This window comes from Culex pipiens, chromosome 1 (assembly GCF_016801865.2).
Source record: "Culex pipiens pallens isolate TS chromosome 1, TS_CPP_V2, whole genome shotgun sequence".
Lineage (NCBI taxonomy): Eukaryota > Metazoa > Arthropoda > Insecta > Diptera > Culicidae > Culex > Culex pipiens.
Window position 1 is genome coordinate 33,083,630 of NC_068937.1, and position 21,596 is coordinate 33,105,225.

General features: G+C 36.5%; 1 protein-coding gene across 2 annotated transcripts in view; it reads right to left on the reverse strand.

Moving 5' to 3' along the window:
• Nucleotides 1-2,561: 2,561 nt before the first annotated feature.
• LOC120419260 (uncharacterized) overlaps nt 2,562-21,596 on the reverse strand; it is a 34,052-nt gene continuing 15,017 nt past the window's right edge. For both annotated transcript variants that reach the window (XM_039581915.2, XM_039581914.2), the window contains 4 exons: nt 11,400-11,509; nt 3,922-4,531; nt 3,525-3,860; nt 2,562-3,460 (listed from right to left, as the gene is read on the reverse strand). In XM_039581915.2, the coding sequence (XP_039437849.1) occupies nt 3,029-3,460; nt 3,525-3,860; nt 3,922-4,531; nt 11,400-11,509 (1,488 nt within the window). In that variant the 3' untranslated portion in view covers nt 2,562-3,028. The remainder of the gene's footprint in view (nt 3,461-3,524; nt 3,861-3,921; nt 4,532-11,399; nt 11,510-21,596) is intronic.

The window sequence follows — 21,596 nt, forward strand, 5'->3', positions numbered from 1 at the left end:
CGTCTATTTTTAACCTTTATGCAAAGGAGTCGTCTTCCACGTTTTCTGGGATGTGTTCTTGTGATGACCTCAATGTCGGGACCAACGCTGTGACCATGGAATTGTTTAATTACTGGCAATAATTGTAAAGTAATCTTAAAGAGCACCCACTAAGCATGATGCCAACGGTAAACAACGGCTTATTTTAGGAGCGTCAATAATGTGTATGAGTTTGTCAGCCAACAGTGGAAATATTTTTAAGTCCTCGTCAGGATTACCGAGCATATTTTGTCCTGAGTATGTGGTTAGGTGATTGAAGTTTATAAAAAAACGATCATTTTTTTTTTCTTAGCTTATTTTTATTAGGTCCTTTTAGGTGCTGTGACCAGGTTGGGACCGAGGATCAGTAAAAAAATATATAATAACAAAAAAAAAACTCCTTAAATTCCATACTTGGAGATCATGTAACTGACGAGGGTTACTTGGTCCAAGCGGGTCTTGCAGGTCTTGAATCTGCCGATGTACTCGGAGAAAATCCCCCACAGCTCAGCCGAACTGTAGAGTACCTCCCCGGCTTCCTTCTCCGTGGCTCCACCGTCTCGGGGCCACCTTGGCTGCTTCCTGCGGGACGAGGACGATCCTTGGATTTTCCGTCCGGAACTGCGCCCGGCAGCGGAGGGAACTCCGCCGGCGTAAACGCTGGAACTGCTGGACTCTGCTTCTCCGCCTTCCTTGCCGGCGGTTTCGGTTTCGACGCCTGCTGGCGCCTCCGGATGAAGTCCGCACGCTTAGGGCAGCTGCGGTCCGTGGCTTCGTGGGCTCCAGAGCAGTTGGCACACCGCTTCGGCTCGGCTTCTTGGACTTTGCACTCGTCCGTCTTGTGAGGACCCCCACAGTTGTTGCACCTGCCTTTCAGGTGACAGTTCCTGGTTCCATGACCCAGCTGCAAGCAGTTCCTGCACTGGGTCACGTTCGGCCGCTTGTTCCGGTAGGCCTCCCACCGGATGATAGTGCTTGCCACAACTTTCATTGCAGAGAGCTTCTTCAGATTGGTGTATCCCTTGGGGAAGACCACAATGTACGGAGTTTCGTCCACGGTGGACTTTTCCTTCCGCTTGATGATATGCACCTCCAGCGCGTCCAGCTTGAGATCCCTCTTCAGAAGGTACTTGACCTCGTCCGGTTTCAGTTCATCAGGAAAACCACGAAGAACCACCCGATGATTTCGTTCGCTCCGCCGATCGTGGGTGTAGAATTCCACTTTCTTCTTCTTGAGTAGCTCTTGCAACTTGTCAAAATCTTTGACAGAGAAGCAGGTCACCTTGGTTCCAAATCGGGTTAGTTTGTAAATCGGTTTGAAACCAAGTTTACAACTTTCCACTATCGCCACGAGCTTGTAAAAATCCGTGGTGTTCTTCACCACCAAAGGTGGTTGCTTTTGTTTACCTGCCGACTGGCCGGGTGGTGGAACTGCCGGGGCGTTCCCTCCTCCTGCTGGGCTGGCATTGTTGTTGTTTTTGTTATCCGCTAGCGGGCTGAACTTGTTGTTGTTGAGCAGGGTCTTCTCAACTTTTTCTCCTTCGATGCCGATTCCAGTGACCTCGCTGGACTTCTTCCGCTTCCGATTCCCGCGGACGGGACGAAAATCTTCCTCCTCGGAGGATTCCTCCACCTCCATCTGTCAAAAGCTTCCAAGCACGCGAGATGACAACACGAGCAAAACACGTCTTAACTTGTCGCTTGCTGGTGACTGAATGCAAAAAAAAAACGATCATTCGTGCAGAGAAAATTTAATTTTCAAGTTTTCAAAAATATAGCCAGTAATGTTTTTAATTATTAACAAATTCAAAATAGATAACGCCTAGCACTCTTCTTGTCATTTATTAACATTTGTAGTGCGCCATTGCATTAGAATGCATTGAAACATCACAAGTGTTAAAGCGGCCAGGCCTACTGCGTAAAGTCGTATCGCAGAGACATGATTCGTTTGAAGTGGGTTGAGTTTGAGCACGGAGTGTTCGAACAACAACACAATTCTATGTTTTTGAGCAGAAAAATAGCCATTTGGAAAAAAAAGTTTTTTTTGCCTGTTACGGCCTCGTGGCGCGCCTCATGGCGCGGTGGTTAGCGGCTTCGGCTGCCGATCCCCAAGTTGCTATGGGGCGCGGGTTCGATTCTCGCCTTATCCTCCTGGCCTTTTATCGGTTGGGGAAATAGAACGTCGGTCCATTTGCGTAAAAGAGGTTTTGAGTGACTCACCACACATAACCTTCGGACGCCTAGAAATGAGCAGAAACTTGCAACAGAGACCACAAAAGACCCGGGGGTCGTTAAAGTGGACTACTTTGCTTTTTTTGGCCTCGTGGCGCAATTTTAGTAAAAGAGTTTCCAGCAATATTAATGTCAGTTAATTTCCGGTATGGTTGCCTCCACAGTTCGCGCACTTGATATAGGACAAAGGAGGGTAATTTTTGTTGGCTTGTTTATCTTTTTTGGCCGGCCCTTGGAAAGCTGGAGGAGCAAACTCATATGGCTTATCACAGATAAACACTATTTTCTCTGCTGAATAAAACAAAATTATTCACCTTTTTTGAAAATATCATTTATTTGTATAATGCCTTGACCTTGGACAAGTTTAATTATTCCAGACCGTTGTTTAAAACAAAAACGCCTTTTCTTTTCGTTGCTACATTTTAATCAACAATTGAGTAGTTCAAATTACGCCGTCTAGTGTTTATGTGTGTAGTATGGGTGTCTGCGTGTTGTTGTGTGATTAAAAGTGTTGTAAGTGTGTGTTATTCAGGTGTTGTTTATAATTTGGTATTCATTAGAGGGCTAAGGTAAGGTTAGGTAATTGCAGTTCCGGAAAATGCAGTTCCAATTTGCAGGACAACGCGCTGATCGGAACAAGTAGTCGTTCACTTTCTTTGTTTTTCTCAGTTATGGCTCTTCACGATGGCCACCGCTTCTTTCAAGGTTTGAGTTAAAAATTTCCGTTACATGTTACTAGTCTGATAAATTTAAATAAATTAAACGTTAGCAAATTAGGTTAGCGAACTTTCTTGGAAATCTGGTCAATCAGCTCGTTGATTCGCTCGCTCTTGCCTCGCATCGTCTTCGGGTGGGGTCCAATCATCTGGATGAACTGCGGCACGTCCGGCGAAACCATCGTGAACTTGGCCAGCGCTTTCATCGTCCGGAACAGGTGCTCCTCGGTGGGTTCCGAGTTGAAGAACTGCAGCAGGGCCATCGAGATTTCCACCGCAACGTCGTCGAATACCACAGTTTTGACTTCCTTACAGGCTAGATTGTGGACCAGCGCCGTGCCAATTTCCTTCAGTCGGGGACAGGCGGCCAGCAGACAGTGGACCGCCACCTTGGTCGTGGCGCGGATGTTGGACGTGGTCTGGTTCAGGTACGACCACTCCGAGATGTACAGCAGCCACTCGGACGCGTTGTCGTTCTCGAACAGGTTGCACATCTGTAAAAATAAGAAGCGTTGAAACATTTCTGAAATATTTCATTCAGTACGAATCGATACTCACAAACAGCGCCATCGCTTGCTGCTCCTCCGGCGGGTGCTTGTCAATGTCCTGGGCAAAGTTCATCAGCACGTGCTCCCGTCGGTCCTGGTGCAGCAGCAGGATGATGTCGTCCTTGAGGGCCGCGTTCGCCAGTGCCCTCAGCAAATGCACTCGCACCTCCGTCGACAGTGACTGATCGCGGAACATGCGACCCACGAAGACCAGGAAGCCATCCCCGAGCGCCCAAGCTCCCTCGCCAAGCAGAAGATACTGGTGAAGCTCATCGACCGCGACCTGTTCCTCCTCGGAGAGCTTCCCGTCCACCAGGTTGACCAGACATTCGAGCTCCAGTTTGGGCTGTAACGAGACAAAAGGTCACCAAAACACACTTCCAAACGCACCAATCAACCCAACTCACATCGACTTCCTTGAAGATGATCGGCTGCTCGCGGTTCTTCTTGCGCTCCTCCTCGGCCAACCGCTCCGCTTCCTCCTCCTTCAGAACCTTCTCCGACGGCAGCATCTCCGGCGGAATGCCGTTAGCACCGTTTTCCCCACCGTTGACTCCATTCAGCGCCTCCGGCGCCTGCTCTCCCTCGGACATTCCGGCCGACGAGTTCTGATCGCTGCTGTCCCCCGGTGAGCTCCGCGTTCCGTCCCGCTTCGCCTTCTTCTCCTTTTTGCGGTTCTTCTTGTCGATCTTGTCCTTGATCTTGCTACGTCGCTCGTTCAGCTCCTGCGACTGTTGCCGCGCCGCCTCGATCTGGCTGTTGAGCTGCTCAAGGCCCGGACTGACCGCCCGAGGACCACCGTTGAGAAACTCCGACTCGTACTGGAAGTTGCCGGTCGGATCGCCACCCGCGCCGAGACTCTCGATGAGCGGTCCAAGCGTTTGGCCCAACGGCGTCGCGAGGAACTCCTGGGGAAGATCGAGGATGTACTTGGGGATGCCGACGCCGCACAGGAACTGGCACAGGTCCTCGCTGAAGCTGTTGCAGTTGTGCTTGAGCAGGCTGTAGTTGGAGCCTCTGGAAGAGGGAGGAGGAGGAAAAGGAATTGCTGTTATGTTGTAGTTATTTTTACATTGGCCTTGATAAGTTTATAAAAAAGGATTGAAAATTGAGGGCCGAATTGGTAGCACATAGAAAAACTAATTTTTCGTGATTGTCGGATCAACAATGTCCAAAAAAGAAAATCAAATTTGACTTAAATTGGGTTTCAGAACTGAACTTGATGATAAAAGTTAAAATATATAAGAGATGAAATTTTGTGATTCGATTATCGATTATCATGTCAGAAAAGACATGCACCAACTATCATAGTCCATCTTTCGATCGTGAGAAACTCAGCAACAAGAATTGCGAGACTCTATCTCGTGTTCACATAAACCCGATAGATATTCCCAATTTCTCTCTCAATCTACAGGACGTTGTGCTTGATCGAATCCCAATCCCCCTTCTCGCGTTCTTTCAATGCGGTTTTGTGAGAAATGCTCAGCTCAACGTTAAAAAATGTTTGGTGATTTTTAATCTACTTTTTGTCACTAAAATTTTATTAACAAAAAAACACTATTTCAAATCTTTTACCGAGTTATGATTTTATGAAAAAATCCAAATATTGGCCGAACAAATTTTTATTTTCTGATGTAAAATTTGATTTTTTCAAAAAATCCAAATATTGGCCGAACAAATTTTTATTTTCTGATGTAAAATTAAATTTTACATTACGCCCTTTTGAAATGTTAGTCTTGATTTGAAAATTTTGAAAATAATGTTTTCGAAAAGATCGGAAAATTTCACAAATATTTCATATATTAACATTGAAAATCGGACCATTAGTTGCTGAGATATCGACATTAAAAAGTGATGGGTTGTTTGGGTGAGACTTAGAAAACATCAATTTTCTGTTTTTTACTCTTTGCACGGCAATATCTCAGCAACTAAGGTTCGTATCAACAAAGTCCAAAAAAAGAAAAAAATAGAGAAATTTCTCAGCTTTTCAAAAATATTTTTTTCAAAAGTTGGCAAACATTGGCGCAAATCTAAAAAAAAAATATCTGCGAAAAAAGTTACCTAAAAATAGCTATAACTTCAAAACAATTAATCAAAATTTCACTACAGTACTTTTTGATTGCAAATAAAATATGAAGTTGAAATTTTTTTGCGATCGATTCTGGAAATTTCAGAAAAGTTGGACATCCCTTAAAACTTATAAGAAAATAAAATAAAAATAGTGTTTTTTTGCAAATCAAGTTTAAGTTACAAAAACAATAAAAATCACCAATTTTTTTAAACGTGGATCATTTTGGTCATTTTGGTTCAAAAAATGGCAATTTTCGTCATTTTTCGCAAAAATCACTTTTTTCGAAAAATCATATCTCCGCGCCATTTCATCCGATTTTAGCTGTCTTAGACGCAAAAGAAAGGTGATTTGAGAAAAATAGTAAGAAGTTCCAAAAATCTAGTTTAACTATTGAAAAAGTCGTATAAAAACTTAAAATGGCGTTTTGACCGTGTCTGGACCAAAGAGCCTATGTCTGAAAATATTTTTATCGGATTCCTCGGAAAATTTCACGTAACATATCAGAAAATTGGCGATGTCGAACCGTACGTTTTCAAGATATGATTTTTTGAAAATAAAAACTGAGTTTTTCGACGCGCCACGCGCAAAAACGGGAAAATGACGAAATCGGCAAAAAAACAACTTTTTTCACTAAAACTTCGATAGCTTAAAAATTTCAGCGATTCTCAAATAGCCAAACTCATCACCTTTCTTTTGCGTCTAAGACAGCTAAAATCGGATGAAATGGCGCGGAGATATGATTTTTCGAAAAAAGTGATTTTTGCGAAAAATTACGAAAATTGCCATTTTTCGAACCACCCTAGCAAGATGTAGGTCACCCTAATGGCCAAACAAAAAAATATGGGTCTAATTATTTTGGCCAAGGAACCCCCAGAAAAAATTTGAGCCCGATTGGAGAACTTTTTTTTCGGTTTAGGCTCTTTTCAAATGGAATTGCTGCATACCTACAACTTTGCAAAAGACACCAAATCGATCAAAAATTCTTTCAAGAGATACAGATTTTTGAATTTTCATATATTATTTTTGTATGGCCGCTGCCTAATTTGTATGGAAAATTATGGACAAACTAATGATGAAAAAAAAATGCACCAAAAAAGTTTCAGCCGAATTAAAAAATACAAAAAAAAACAAATGTCCGAAATCTCAGAGAATTGCTCTATCCAGGTTTATAAGCGAAAAAGGCGTTCTAATGGTGAACGTCCGAAATGTCAAAATCACGCAGTGGTACCAATATTCCGAAAGAAGTGTGCCATGGCATGACAGCCACATTTGTTTTCTAATGTTGGTGCTACTGCGCGATTTTGAAATTTCGGATGTTCACCATTAGAACGCCATCTTCGCTTAAAAACCTGGATACTCTGATTTTTGGAGCACAAATCGCAAAATGATAGTTTTTTCTATCGCCCATTTTCATCACTGCTTCACAAATACACAAATACATTTGTACATTTTATGTTTCAGATGCAAAGTGTAACAATACAAAATACTTAAAAATCAAACTTGTGTGACATAAAAAGACCAGAAATCCTATTTAGAAGTAAACAAATACTAAGAGTTTCAATAAGTTTTTCATGATTTTGACCAAAATGCAAATATTAAAATAACCGTTAGCCATTTTGTGGCCACAAAAACCCCTCTAAAGTTTGAAAGCGATCTGAGCATCTGTATGGAATAACATTTTTGCTACCGTCAGTGGGGGTGACATTGGATCTGGGGGGTGAGATTGGTTCAAAGTGTTTTTTTACGGATTTTACCATTTCTCATGTTCTTCTCAATGAAACTGAATTCTGTTAAAAGGGTTGTGTAGGGGACATCTTAAGATGACTTTAATGAGCAATTCTCTACGAAATCGGTCTTTTTTCTTCAATTTTAATTTTTGTATTTTTTAATCCGGCTGAAACTTTTTTGGTGCCTTCGGTATGCCCAAAGAAGCCATTTTGCATCATTAGTTTGTCCATATAATTTTCCATACAAATTCGGCAGCTGTCCATACAAAAATGATGTATGAAAATTCAAAAATCTGTATCTTTTGAAGGAATTTTTTGATCGATTTGGTGTCTTCGGCAAAGTTGTAGGTATGGATACGGACTACACTGGAAAAAATAATACACGGTAAAAAAAAATTTGGTGATTTTTTTATTTAACTTTTTATCACTAAAACTTGATTTACAAAAAAATACTATTTTTAATTTTTTTTATTTTTTGATATGTTTTAGAAGACATAAAATGCCAACTTTTCAGAAATTTCCAGGTTGTGCAAAAAATCACTGACCGAGTTATGAATTTTTTAATCAATACTGATTTTTTCAAAAAATCGAAATTTTGGTCGTAAAAATTTTTCAACTTCATTTTTCGATGTAAAATCAAATTTGCAATCAAAAAGTACTTTACTAAAATTTTGATAAAGTGCACCGTTTTCAAGTTATAGCCATATTTAAGTGACTTTTTTGAAAATAGTCGCAGTTTTTCATTTTTTTAAATTAGTGCACATGTTTGCCCAGTTTTGAAAAAAATATTTTTGAAAAGCTGAGAAAATTCTCTATATTTTGCTTATTCGGACTATGTTGATACGACCTTTAGTTGCTGAGATATTGCAATGCAAAGGTTTAAAAACAGGAAAATTGATGTTTTCTAAGTTTCACCCAAACAACCCACCATTTTCTATCGTCAATATCTCAGCAACTAATGGTCCGATTTTCAATGTTAATATATGAAACAATTGTGAAATTTTCCGATCTTTTCGAAAAAAATATTTTTGGAATTTTCAAATCAAGACAAACATTTTAAAAGGGCGTAATATTGAATGTTTGGCCTTTGTGAAATGTTAGTCTTGATTTGAAAATTCCAAAAATATTTTTTTCGAAGAGATCGGAAAATTTCACAAATGTTTCATATATTAACATTGAAAATCGGACCATTAGTTGCTGAGATATTGACGATAGAAAATGGTGGGTTGTTTGGGTGAAACTTAGAAAACATCAATTTTCCTGTTTTTAAACCTTTGCATTGCAATATCTCAGCAACTAAAGGTCGTATCAACAAAGTCCAAATAAGCAAAATATAGAGAATTTTCTCAGCTTTTCAAAAATATTTTTTTCAAAACTGGGCAAACATGTGCACTAATTTAAAAAAATGAAAAACTGCGACTATTTTCAAAAAAGTCACTTAAATATGGCTATAACTTGAAAACGGTGCACTTTATCAAAATTTCAGTAAAGTACTTTTTGATTGCAAATTTGATTTTACATCGAAAAATGAAGTTGAAAAATTTTTACGACCAAAATTTCGATTTTTTGAAAAAATCAGTATTGATTAAAAAATTCATAACTCGGTCAGTGATTTTTTGCACAACCTGGAAATTTCTGAAAAGTTGGCATTTTATGCCTTCTAAAACATATCAAAAAATAAAAAAAATTAAAAATAGTGTTTTTTTGTAAATCAAGTTTTAGTGATAAAAAGTTAAATAAAAAAATCACCAAATTTTTTTTACCGTGTATTATTTTTTTCCAGTGTAGTCCGTATCCATACCTACAACTTTGCCGAAGACACCAAATCGATCGAAAAATTCCTTCAAAAGATACAGATTTTTGAATTTTCATACATCATTTTTGTATGGACAGCTGCCGAATTTGTATGGAAAATTATATGGACAAACTAATGATGCAAAATGGCTTCTTTGGGCATACCGAAGGCACCAAAAAAGTTTCAGTCGGATTAAAAAATACAAAAAAAAATCGAATGACCGAAATCCTAGAGAACTGCTCTAATGAAAAAATCTCGTTCCTAGAACAAATCCTGTTATTTTGGCAGCTGTCTAAAGTAAGGGTACGTTTTTGGCCAAAATTGACCTCTCAAAAAATCATTTTTCTAATATTTTTGTTGAAATTGTTCGAAAACTACCCAAATGTTTGAAAATCTCCGCTTCAAACATTGTAGCATGTCACTCGAACAAGAAACACTGTTGGATGACTTGTTTTTACCATATCGTTGTATTTGAGCATAATTTTAGTTTCATTTGACCCAATGTCACCCCCTCAAAGGGGTGAGATTGGGTCAATTGCCATGGTAGTGTTAATCAAAATCCACCATATTTTGGGAAAATGTTAGTAAACTATCTAAGAACAAATCCACAGTAATTTTGAGTTTTGACCCAGAAGGAGGGTAACCGTATAAATTAGAGCAACACATGTCTCATGGTGAGAAACATTGGAAAGTGATAAACATTGAATAAAGAAGTTGATTAGCGAAAAAATTGTGCACTGTATTCCGCCGGGGAATTGAACCCCGTTCTATCTCATACCGTGAGAACGCATCACCGATCTGCCAACGGAACCAAACCACCGTGCTGAGAGGCGACCTCTTAGAACGTGATCTGTTTCTACTGGGTAATCGTATGACATTTGTTCCATGTCTCCGACGCAACCATAACACCAATTCTTTCGCTCTTCTATTATGTCAATTTCTCTCTCTTTCCAGTGGCTCTCCGAGATCCTTGTGGAAAGAATTGGTGTTATGGTTGCGTCGGAGACATGGAACAAATGTCATACGATTACCCAGTAGAAACAGATCACGTTCTAAGAGGTCGCCTCTCAGCACGGTGGTTTGGTTCCGTTGGCAGATCGGTGATGCGTTCTCACGGTATGAGATAGTACGGGGTTCAATTCCCCGGCGGAATACAGTGCACAATTTTTTCGCTAATCAACTTCTTTATTCAATGTTTATCACTTTCCAATGTTTCTCACCATGAGACATGTGTTGCTCTAACAAATCCACGTTCAAAGATTTTCGATGTTATTTAAATTGTTTTTGTTATTAAGAAATTACGAGAGGTGTATCGTTTTTTGATCCATAGTCACCCCCACTGACGGTATTGAATTTGTTAACTCTGATTTTTCTGCGAATTGAAAAAACTGAAATGTGATTTTTACATTATATTAAGCAAAATAAGACTATACTTTCTGTTTTTAGAAAATTTTCCCAATTTGAACGTTTATTTTGAACTTCAAGAAAGTTACACAAATTTTAAGTGCATTAAAAATAAGATAGTTATTGAACAGAAATTTCAAAAACTCATTTATCGTTTGAATAAGCATCATTATAATTCTGCTTGTCAACTCAACCTAGCAAAAGAATCTAAACACTACAAATTACAAATTTACGATACAAACAGATCATAATCCAAAAATAAAGATGCACTCTTCGCCAGCTTTGCATTTCGCTTGAATTGCACCACAAATGCACCTGATCGAAAGGTAAAAACTGAACGCGACACAACAAATCAAACAAAAAATCCCACCACACTTGGAAGGAAAAGTATCACACAATGAAGAGGCCGTCCCACCAAAACCTGCGCCACACACTTTTTCTTGGCTACTTATTTTTAGAGCCGGCCTAAAAACTCTTGCCCAATTTGCACCCAAAAATCTAGCTTCACTTGTTCTTGTGGAAATTACACTGTGGAAAAAATTATGTTGAAACTGATTTTTAACAAAACATCTGACTATGTTTAGTTAAATTTGTGAAAAAATTAAGATGTCAGAAATTAACTAGATTTCTCCATCAGTATTTTTGAGATTAATTCACAATATTTCTAACTAAATGCACCAACACATGCAAGAGCACCAATACTAACTCATATTCCCGATACAATGTTCTCTACTCAAAAATAAAGAGAGAGCTATTTTTAAAATATGCCGGCAAATGTGCGGCGGCGATCGGCTCAACGTCTCTTTTTTTTCTTAGCATTTACTCCAAATTAGGTTAGAGGAAAAAAAATAAGTGTGCAGGGTGCCCAATGTGGGTCAGTTCACTCACCTGAAGGTACTTTCCGCCAGGCCACGCACGTAATCCGTAAACACCGAGTGGGGAATAAACGTCTGACCGATCACTTCCTTCCGCAGCGGTTGACCGAGCACTGTCGTTCCCTAAAAAGAGAGAAAGAGAGAGAGATTGAAATTTAGGAAAATTTTCCATTAATAACTCGTGGAAAATTGGTCACATGCTTGAAATTCTTCACGAGTTGGGATTCTCAAGCAATATTGTGACAAACAACCACAAAAAAAACAGACCCAATGGAACACTCACTTTCAATAACAATTAAGCGATCACTCCGAAAATGGCCTAATCAAAGTAAAATTATTTCACCCAAAAAAGGGAAAATTTGCCGGCGAAAACGATCCACTCTAGAACGCGGCGACGATCAACCGAACCGACTGACTGTCTGACGACTGCTGCCAGAGAGTTTTTCCGGCTTGAATGGGTAGAATTTTCCTCCATGTTTGAGTGTGAGTGTGATTCTCTCTCATTACTCGTACACACACTCACTCAGTAATACTTGATGGTAAGTCAGGCGTGAGAGTGATCGTGTTTTTCACCAAAAACCGCTGACTTGGGTGAGGAAAATCCCTTCGACGGCTTCTCAAGACATGGGGGTGTGCGTGGGATGCGTGAAAATTGCGCGCCGGCATACTACAGGGACTAACGAATGTGTGATGACGGCAAGTTGTCACAGAATAAGAGGTTACAAACTAAGATGTAACAAAAATGTCTTGTGGCTTGTTCCGATGGGCTAAATCTCAAATATGAGCTGAATTAGACGTAACAAGAATTTGGGTATTGCATTTAAATTTCAAATGGGATTAAACGTAAATTTCAAATAAGATTAAACGTAAATTATATTTTTTCAAAAATTACAATTTTTCGAGACACTTTTGCCATTAAACACAAGAACCAATCAAAAATATTCAATGGCTAAAAATTGCATACTTCCAAAAAGTTTTTTTTCTGTATTTTAAAAATTAACATAGGAAAAAAAGCCGATTTTTTTAGGATCGAAGTAGCCATTCGTGAGTTCGGACGTGGAATTTGTTCGGTGCCGAAAATTTGACGTTTTTCTTCGATTTAGTTGTTTTTTTCATTGGCAAATTCCAAGAAAGTTTCTGATGAGTTTTTTAGATTTGTTTGTACTGTAAGTGAATCTACATGCTCAAGACAAAAGTGAAGCTCTGCTTAATTTTTTTTTTTCGTGTGGCGTAACGGAAAGGATTTCCGTTTTGTTCCAGCCGTTCCGGCAAAGCCAGAAGCTTTTCACAACCTGTCTCTACGGTTAATGCAACGCAGTAGGCCTGGCCGCTTTAATTTTTGCAATACATGTTCGGGGCTACTCGGATGAAATGCAATCATTAATATTGACAAGAAAGGACTTGGGGCGAAATCTAACCACAAGTTCTTCCAGGATGTTTTCTTCGGACTGGATGTGCTTGTGTTCGATTAGATTAGATTAGATTAGATTAGATTAGATTAGATTAGATAGGAAAAGCCGATATTTGTATTACACTTTTGTATTTGTAGAATTCCCAAAATAGGGTATATTGCCCTATTTTGGACCTACTATGCAAAGCGTCAATATATTTCGCATAGTTCTCAGGAACGGTCTAACTAATTTGGTTCGTTTCAGGATTGTTTTGTGCCTTAAGTTATGCTTAACAAAGTGTACTATTGAAAATTTGAAATAATTTAGCCATTCCATTGTAATAAGCATTTCAAGTAAAACATTTTTTGGATGCTTTTTGGACTTATTGAATGTATTTTGGAGACATCGCTGAACCTATTTTGGACCCACACTCTGATTGGTTGAAATTTGGACAACTCGAATTGCGGCGTGTGGCGGCAACACGCACACTTACAAAAACTCGGTTTGATAAACCAAAGGTCCTATCCACGATTATAATTTGGAAAATATTTATTTCAGAAATTAAATAATTATGATGAAACAATGGATTTGAATTTGAAAACGTGTTTTAATAATATTGAACGGAAACTCACGCATCTTTAGCAGGTCTCTGACTTATTTACAATTTGCATATTCTTACGACCTAATTGTTCAAGCATTAGAACATAAAAGACAACCCATTATTACTCGCAATAAAAACACACTATCTTAAAATTAAATGAATGACACAGATACATAAAAAGTTACAATGAAAAAAGGTTCTAAATTTTACGCAGAGCTTATGTTCAAATATTATTAAACAATCAAGAAATTTTAAAGGGAGATTATAGCTTGTAACTTGGTGTGAAACCTTCTCATCTGTCATGTTAAACTGTACAGCTGCTTGACAAAAAGTTTAACTACATGTTGCACTTTTAAAACAATGTAATATTTGAAAAAAATCTTTGTTTTAATACCAGGGTGCCTTTGATAGTCATAGTTTGTTTTGTTAAAAGCAGATTTGAGGTTTTCAAACATTAATTTTACTTCGAGCTTACCATCACTCAACCTGAGTATAATTTTTAAGAAAATCATTTATGTCAATACTTAGTTAACTATGTTTAGCTTTTTAACATAATACATATAAATTTTAGGTAATATTGTTAAAAATTCAGAACTTTGCATGAAATTCGTTGAAACAAGTTTTGTTTATTAAATTATGGATTTATATTACATGTATAACTGAATTTAAAGAACGAATCAAAAGTTTTCACATTTTATATGAAATTTCTTTGCCTTTAAATTATGAGATTTTTTTAAATTATGTTTCGAAAACAAATAATATTTAATATATATTTATATAATTTATTTTACTTTTCCTAGTAAAAGATTGTCCGAAGAATCCGAAAATGCATTCCGTTTTACGATTCAAAATCGTGTTCATTGAAAAAATCATGACACGTTGAGAAGATGAAAATAATGCTATTTATCAACATTTTCTTAGCTATAGTTAACTAACTTTTTAAACTTTTCAAAATTTCATGAAAAGTTCTTCATGAGGTACTTTGAGCACTTCTCTACCACGGTCAGTATGATTCCATACCATTTCGTACGTATTCAATTTGTACGCTTCATTTTGCGGAAAAATATCAAACCTATCAAAGTCACCTATGTCTCAAATCATAAAATTCATAATGTTAACATCGCATTAACCTCTTATGCTAATTTTTGTTTTCGAAGATTTTTATTTTTCCAGCTGGTTTAATTGTGTTTCTAACATGATTGACACGGTAAAATTTAAAAGTGTAATGTATTATAAACCAACGCTGCCAATTGTGAAAAAATACGTTATACCTGTATTTTTAAAAATCTATATATATAAAAAATTTCGACGGTTTTGTTCGAACGCGAATCAGTTCAATACGGAGCGTCGGATCGAGGTGCTTTTTGTTGCGTTGGGTTCGTATAAGCCTGAAGAAGGTTCTAAACTAATTGACACTTTGGCCACTCTGGAACCGAATCCGGAGCATCGGCAAATTGTATGGAGAAAGTTACGTAAAATCATATTTTGATCACAGGAGGCTGAATAGGCAAAAAATCAAAAAACGTCAACAAACGAAAAAAGGCAGAACGAAGTTTTCCGGGTAAGGCTTGTTATATATAGATAAATATGCAAAAAAATCAGTTAAAACTTACAAAAAATATATTTTCCATATGTATATTTCTCTGATTAGTTTGCAATACGTCGTAAAAGCCATCACGATCGCCGACACTTATTTAATTTTTTTTCTGAACCAAACCAAATTTTGTTTGTTTTCCAGTAAAGAGCATTTAAAAGACGTGCAGATGATAATTCAAAGCATTTTTTATTTATAATTCGTAAATCGATCGAGAACTAATCGAAAAATTGATTTCTTTACAACTAGCGCTTAGGATCTTTTTTAAACTAACTCTAGATTTTTTAACTTTAATTCATACGACTTTTTCAAAAACCACTCGTAAGCGATGTTGACAGCTCCTGTCACGATGACAGCTGACGATTTAATGAACTAGACCCTTTAGGTTTTTCAATCGTTTCCCCTTCAATTCCAACAGAGTAGCCAGTTTGCATTTTTTGAAGCAAAAATTAAAAATATATGCGGCTAAATGGGTGATAATGATGTTAAGACAAAAATAAATCAACATCAGTTTAAATTTTTAGATACTTTCCAATCGGTCCTAACAATCATCTAAATCACTAGCATCAATTTGCATTTTTATCGTTTTAAAAACATATTTTCATTGTTTCTGTTAATCATTTGCTTTTTAAAGCTTAGATTTCATTCACATAATTACAGTAAAGAAATTCAATTCATAATATTAAATTAAAAAATTTCAATCAATTTCAATGAAATATCGAAATAAATTGATAAATAAAACTGGCAACATCTTGTTATGCATGTGTTGGTGATAGCTAGGGTTAGTGAATTTTCACGATTTCGCGGACAGCGTGAAATACGCGAAACTTGAAGATTTCCGTGAAATCCCGTGAAATTTATCAATTTTCTCAAATCAATTCTTTAAAATAACAACATAATAAATATTTCATGCACTAAGTCCTTTTATGAAAATTTTATTTGATATTTTATTTCAATTGAAAAGCATAATAAGTAGAATTCCCAAGCTCGAGAAAAGTATGAATTTCCATAAGAAATCCTCCTTTTCTCGAGCTGGGTAGTTTAGGTGTTGAAGTCACATTTCATATTTTTCTGAGTCCTGTTTAATTTTCACGAAATTTGTTTATTTGGATGGATAAATCTCGTTACTGGTTAAATTGTATTTGCCTTTTGATGTTTAATTAAGTTTTATAAAAAGTCCACTATATAATATTTTTACTGGGCCCATCCATAAACCACGTAGAAACATTTTTGGAACTTATGAACAGTTTTTTGTTTTGTCATGTTTAAATTTTGTGTAGATTTTTTTTAGTTTTTTTTTTTTCTAAAATAATATAAAATGAAACATAAAAAGTGGTTTCTGTAATTTTAATCTAAGGCTATCTGTAGGGTTAGTGAAATTTCACGATTTTGCGGACAGCGTGAAATCCATGAAATTTGACTTTTTCCGTGAAATTCCGTAAAATTTTATGTTTGTGTGAAACTGTGACGATTTTTCTCAAAATGATTTTTCAAACTCAAATAGGAGTAAACTTAATCTTATGAAATGCTGTGGAATTAAGCGAGTGAATACCCTTGTTTAATTACAAACATAGGATTAGTGATTTTTGACGATTTCGTGGACGGCGTAAATACGTGAAATTTATCAATTTTCGCAATTTTTTTTTCGAAATAACGACATAATAAATATTTCATCTATACAGACTACTTAAGTAAATTGTTTTAGTTTACAATTGAAAAGCTTGATATGAATCATTTGAAGAATAGCTCAAATTTTTCAGTTTTTTTAGAAGCTAACTAAGTTTAATAATATTTTTATTTGCCTTAATAAAAATTTAACTGCTGTTTTATTTTAAAGGTAAAGTTTCATAAGAAATTAAAAGAATCAGGCTTTGTTTTATTCAAATTAAAATGAAGGGTATTTTTTTATCTTTGAAATCAACTTTTAAAAAATCAGATTTTTCTGAGACCTGTTTTATCTTAAAGATATTTGATTATTTGGGCGGATGATTCCTGTGAAAGTTAAACAATACTACTTTTTTTGTTTTTGTTTTTTGTTCGTTACAAATAAGGTGATGAAAACCTTTAGATTTTTTTAATTTGTTTTTTTAATACAAATTATTCAACCCATTTTGGCTGGACAAGATTGTTAAATCTTGCTTTGATATAAAATTCAATAAAATGAAGCAATTCAGCGAAAACTATTATATAAGTCGAATGTTAAAAAAAAGTTCAATAAATGAGAATACGCATGTCCTACACTTTGTTTCAAAATATATATTATATATAGAGCCCACCCATAAACCAGGTGGAATCTTTTTGGAAAATTAGGAGATGTTTTTTTGTGTCAAGTACAAAATTATTGAAATTGTTTTTAGTTTATTTAAATAATATATAATGAAGTATAAAAAGCAGTTTCTGTGATTTAAACATAAGTTTCTAGAGTTATTTGAACATTTTTCACGTTCCGCGAAATTTGCGTGAAATTTGGTGTTTTGAAATTGAGGTCCCCGTGAAATTTGCAATTTTCGAGCGTGAAAAATCACTAAGCCTAGTGATAGCCTTGAACCGACGGCAAAGTAGCTCCAAAAACTGATCCAACGTGGCTGATTTGAAAAAATATTTTGAAATGAGTTTTTTTCGATTATAGAATAGTTATTTCAATGGTTTCGTGACGGAAACCAAGAAAGAATTAAATAAACAACAGTTACATTGCTCGGAAACCGGACGAAATTGCTTGGTGTCAGTGCAAAACAGAAAAAAATCATCAAGGTGTCGCGAGCCAAATCTGATAAGCAACGAGGCCGGAATTTTTGGACCTAATCGATGTGCTAGGAAAATGAAAGGAAGTTCGAATGGCGTTGGAAAAAGTGGCTGAAAAAGCGGAAATAATAAAAAATGTTAACATTTTTGGAAGAGGTAAAATACAAAACGATCCTAACTACACTTTCTGTTGGTTGGATTCAGTGAATTCGTACTTTAAACGCCTGAACTACCTCGATTAATAAAAATAGGTCCAAAATAGGTACTAGGTCCAAAATAGGGTCATATACCCTACTTATTTTGTTTTTTTTTTAGAATAGAATAGAAAAGGCATATTTTGCTCTAAAGTTTTAGGATGGTGCAAAATCTGGTACCGGAGTTGTGAAATTTTGCAAAAATGTTTGTTTTTTTTTTAAAGATATATCATCATAAATAATTTCAAAAATGAGGTGTAGATTATAACCAAATTGAAAAAAACTTAACACATTTTTTTATAATGTGCATCGTATTCAAGTTATTATTTCTTAGATTATTATTTTGCAGTTTGAAAATTCTTCACGAAGGAAAAAAACATGTTTAACTAAATTCAAACTTGCTGTATGTCAGCAAACAGCAGTCTGAACAACAAAGTCATAAAGAGAAAATGTTAGGATTTTTTATTCCAGTCTTTTGAAAATATTTTTTGCAGGGGTGCTTTTCCTTCAAGACATATTTTAAAATTGCAAATTAAATAATTGAATTACCATTTATTTTCCTAACAATTATTCCTAAAAAATCTGTAACTTGTCTATAATTTCAAATTGTGACTTAAAATTTACTCAAATCATAAAATATTTAATTAAAAATGTAAATTCGAGTTGATTCTTGATGAACATTCAGTCAATTGTCTCAATAAACTGAATATTTTCCGAAAGATTGTTTAAGATAAAAATTCAATTATCAGCAATTCCATTTGAAAAGGGCACAAACCGAAGTTCTCCAATCGGTGTCAATATTTTTGTGGGGGTTCCTTGGTCCAAATAATTAGAACCGTATTTATTTATTTTTTTTGCCATTAGGGTGACTGGCACCATGCTGGTGGTCCCAAAAATTGCAATTTTTGTCATTTTTAGCAAAACCACATTTTCAAACAAATCATCACTCCACGCTATTTCAAACGATTTTAGTTGTTTTGGGCGCTAATGAAAGGTGAAAAGTTGGTCTTTCTAGGAAAAATAGTATAAAGACCGAAAAATCATTTGACCATCATTTGAAAAAGTCGTAACTTTAAATAGCGTTTTGACCGTGTCTGGACCAAAGAGCCTATGTCTGAAAATATTTTTATCGGATTACTCGAATAATTTTACGTAACATACACAGAAAAAAATATCTGAATTTACTCGACACGGAAAAAAACTAATCACATGTAAACTCAGTTGATGTAAACTTGAGATTCGACGTAAACGGTTGAATCACACGTAAAATCATGTTTTTACGTATAATTTGTTGCAAATTTACATCAAATTGAATTTAAATTTAAATGTTTAATGACGTGCAAAAGTGTTACATCATAAATAATGAAACATTCGGAAATATTTTTTGTGTGTACTCAAAAACTGGAGGTGCTCATTGGTTGGATTCCGAGATATGTTTTTTTTTAAATAAAAACTGGGTTTTCAGCGCACCGCGCACAGAAACGGAAAAATGACGAAAATGGGAAAAAATCTACTTTTTGAATTAAAACTGAGATAACTTTAATATTTTAGCGATGACCTATACATGTTTTGGTATGCGTCTTTTAATTACGAAAACTTTGGTTTCCAAATATGTATCGCTAAAATTTTAAAGTTACCGCAGTTTAAAAAAAATTAGATTTTTTGCCGTTTCGTCACTTTTTTTCGATTGCGCGCGCGCAAAAAACCTAGTTTTTATTTAAAAAAAATTATATCTCGGAATCCTGTCAATGAACATCTCTAGTTTTTGAGTATGTTACGAAAAATTGTTCGAGTAATCCGATAAAAATATTTTCAGACATAGGCTCTTTGGTCCAGACACGGTCAAAACGCCATTTAAAGTTTTCATACGACTTTTTTCAAATATTTTGCTAATTTTTGAAGGGGGATCGGAGAGTGTTACACTCCATACATTTTAAAAAAAAAATGTATGGAAATTTTGTTAAGAAGGGGGGGAGGGGGTCTAAACATCCGATTTTTTGCGTTACGCTCCCTTAACCCCCTTTTATTTGCATCTAAGACAGCTAAAATCGGTTGATTTTTGAAAAATTTGGTTTTTGCGAAAATTGACGAAAATAGCCATTTTTGAGACCACCCTTTGCACGGTATAGGTCACCCTAATAGCCAAACAAAAAAATACGGGTCTAATTATTTTGGACTAGCAACACCCCCACAAAAAAATTGAGCCCGATAAGATAACTTTTTTACGTTCAAGTGGCCAGCTACCCAAATCATTTGCCGGATTAAAGACTCCAGCAGCTGAGCGTAAATGAACCCGGTGTCGGCTTTTTGAAGGCATCGCTGTCACAAGCCACCACCAACTGCAACGATTTTTAAACTTGAATGGAGCATTTCCATTCGAGCAGTTTTTGCTTTTTTCTACAATGCATTTCTTATGGAGCGAACTGTCGAAAACTGTTCGACTGCGGGTGCTCCATTGCCTTTCGCACGGCGCATCCCAGGATCTTGGTAATCGATGAAACCACTCTTTCGCAGCTTTTTGATTTGCTACTGGCCAATGTAATCAAATTCTGCTGGCTCCAACTTCTCCGCCTATCTCACGTTTACATCGTCCTGTTGTAGAATCTTCTCCGCTCTTTCTTTTTTTTTATCCAACGCGACCAGGAATGTCTAGAACTCAGCGGTTCATCGAAATATTCGATAGTGCAATAATTAACAAGTGCATTTTTTGTTACTAGCGTGAAACCAAAACAAACTTGACAGCCGAGCGCGCGAAAGAGACACGAGGCAAACCAATGTTTTCAAAGCAAATCTCAAATGACATGAGGAATTTAATTCCTTAATGTATTAAAAACCAAAAATTATTATATTGAGGTCTTTGTCACGCCCCTCGGATGAAACTGATTTTAAATACCAACTCAGTTTAATTGGTTGAAAGAAACGCCATGTTTCTCCATGAAGATTCAATTAAGTGCACAATATAGTTCAAAAAACACTCTTCCACCAAAATCCTTTGTCCCTTAAAGCCCATAAACAATACCTTCTCAAAAGGCAAAACACTTCCGTCAATTAGGCAACCACCCGTTAGCGGACAGCTGGGTGGCCACTAACGAGGTGTATCCTGCGCCACGATTTCTTTGTTTGAAACGTAACTGACTTAAGGTCTGCACACCGAGTGAGTGTGGGATTAACCTCTATAGGGCACCTCTTAAGACACTCGCAATCGCTGTCACATTTTATTCCCAAACAGTACCATTTTGCCATCATTCTGCTTCCCTCTAGGAAAATGCATCACAAACATCTAAACATTTGCCGCCCCGAGGATGGCAAATTATTATTAACTCCGGCCACGATGGGATGAGGAATGTGTTATTTTTAAAATACCAACCGGGAATGGCGGTGTGCATTCTGATCTGTGACGTTCACATTTCGGGACGACCATTAAGGGGGACGCGTGGTGTTCCCCTTTTTTTTAATTTTTGCGAGCGACATTTACTTTTACGACCCATAATTTCGTGAGATGGGTTCACGTGCGAACGTTTTTTTCTTCTTCTTTTTCTTTTTGGCGACCAAATGAAGATGAAAAAAAAAGTTGACATCCTGACCACCATTGAACCACTAATTACCCCATTTTAACATCCTTAAAACTCCCAAAACAGAGAGAAAAAAATGACGCATGGTCGATTGATGACCCGACCTTGTCGATATT